This window comes from Gekko japonicus, unplaced genomic scaffold (genome assembly GCF_001447785.1).
Source record: "Gekko japonicus isolate JY-2015 unplaced genomic scaffold, Gekko_japonicus_V1.1 scaffold275, whole genome shotgun sequence".
Taxonomy (NCBI): domain Eukaryota; kingdom Metazoa; phylum Chordata; class Lepidosauria; order Squamata; family Gekkonidae; genus Gekko; species Gekko japonicus.
The window spans coordinates 1,166,435-1,167,482 of NW_015170895.1; the positions used below are offsets into that span (position 1 = coordinate 1,166,435).

Consider the following 1,048-nt stretch of genomic DNA (forward strand, 5'->3'; position numbering starts at 1 on the left):
GGTGCCCCCCCCCCCCCCCCCCCCCCCCACGCCGGACGGCCAGGGCCCTTTCTCCCGCCTGCTTGCCTGCCTGGTCCGACCAGGCCCCCGTGAGGCGGAGCCGGCCGGGCAGGCGGGGCGCTCGGCGCTGTGGGCGGGCCCGGCGGGAAGGCCCGGCGGCAGGGCCCCTCCGTCCTCCTCCTCCGCTCACCGGGCTCCAGCAGATGAGCGGGTCCGTCTCGGGGTCCTCGACCAGGGTCCACAGCTTGGTGAGGAAGGCGGGGACGTTGCTGCCACCTGCGCCTCCGCCTCCTCCTCCGCCGCCGCCGGCATTCTCCATGGCTCGGCTGGGCCCTCCCCGCCGCCGGCGCGCCTCTCCTCGGCCCCGCGCCCCGAACGCCCGGCGGACTAGCGGCGGAGACGGCCCCCGGGCGCGGCCACTCCCTGCGCACTCGGCCCCTCAGCGCAGCCCGGTATGGCCGCCGCCATCTTGTGACGCCTGACAGCCTGCGCAGGCGCAGTAACCCGCGGCCGCCCCGCTCGGGTCGAGACTTTATTATTCTCATCACTGGGAAGGGGGGGGGAAGGGAAACCGTCGTCTCGCGCGTGCGCACTGGCTCCCGGGCTCTCCTTCGGACGGCTCCGCGCATGCCTCGCGCTTCTGAGCCCAACGGCAATTCTGCGCCTGTGCGGGTGCTCACGCCTTCCTGGGTTGGCAAACACAAGACGTGAAGAAAGAGTGCACGTGCTTCCAGGTTCCTGCCAAAGAGGCCGGGGAACGTGGATCTCACTTTGTTTTCTGCTTCCGGAGAGAACCTTGGTGCTCACGCAGTGTTCCCTCTAAGCTGAGTGAGTGTGAGCTAGCTTACATTTTTAGCCTCCAGCTCACACATTTTTGTCTTCGCTCAGGAAGGATGACTCCAGAGCAAGTAATTTATGCAGTTGCCAAATGGCTCACTCACAACTTTAATGCCAGTAGTTCACAAAGTAGAATTTTTGCTCACAAGACTCCACGCTTAGAGGGAGCACTGGTGCTCAGTTGTGTATCTTACTTATTTACTTGATTTAT

At 65.3% G+C, this 1,048-nt stretch overlaps 1 protein-coding gene across 1 annotated transcript in view; it reads right to left on the reverse strand.

Moving 5' to 3' along the window:
• Positions 1 to 486, reverse strand: part of HSF1 (heat shock transcription factor 1) — a 59,959-nt gene extending 59,473 nt beyond the window's left edge. Inside the window, exon 1 of the mRNA XM_015418502.1 lies at positions 191 to 486. Within this exon, the coding sequence (XP_015273988.1) occupies positions 191 to 319 (129 nt within the window). The 5' untranslated portion in view covers positions 320 to 486. The remainder of the gene's footprint in view (positions 1 to 190) is intronic.
• Positions 487 to 1,048: the final 562 nt, after the last annotated feature.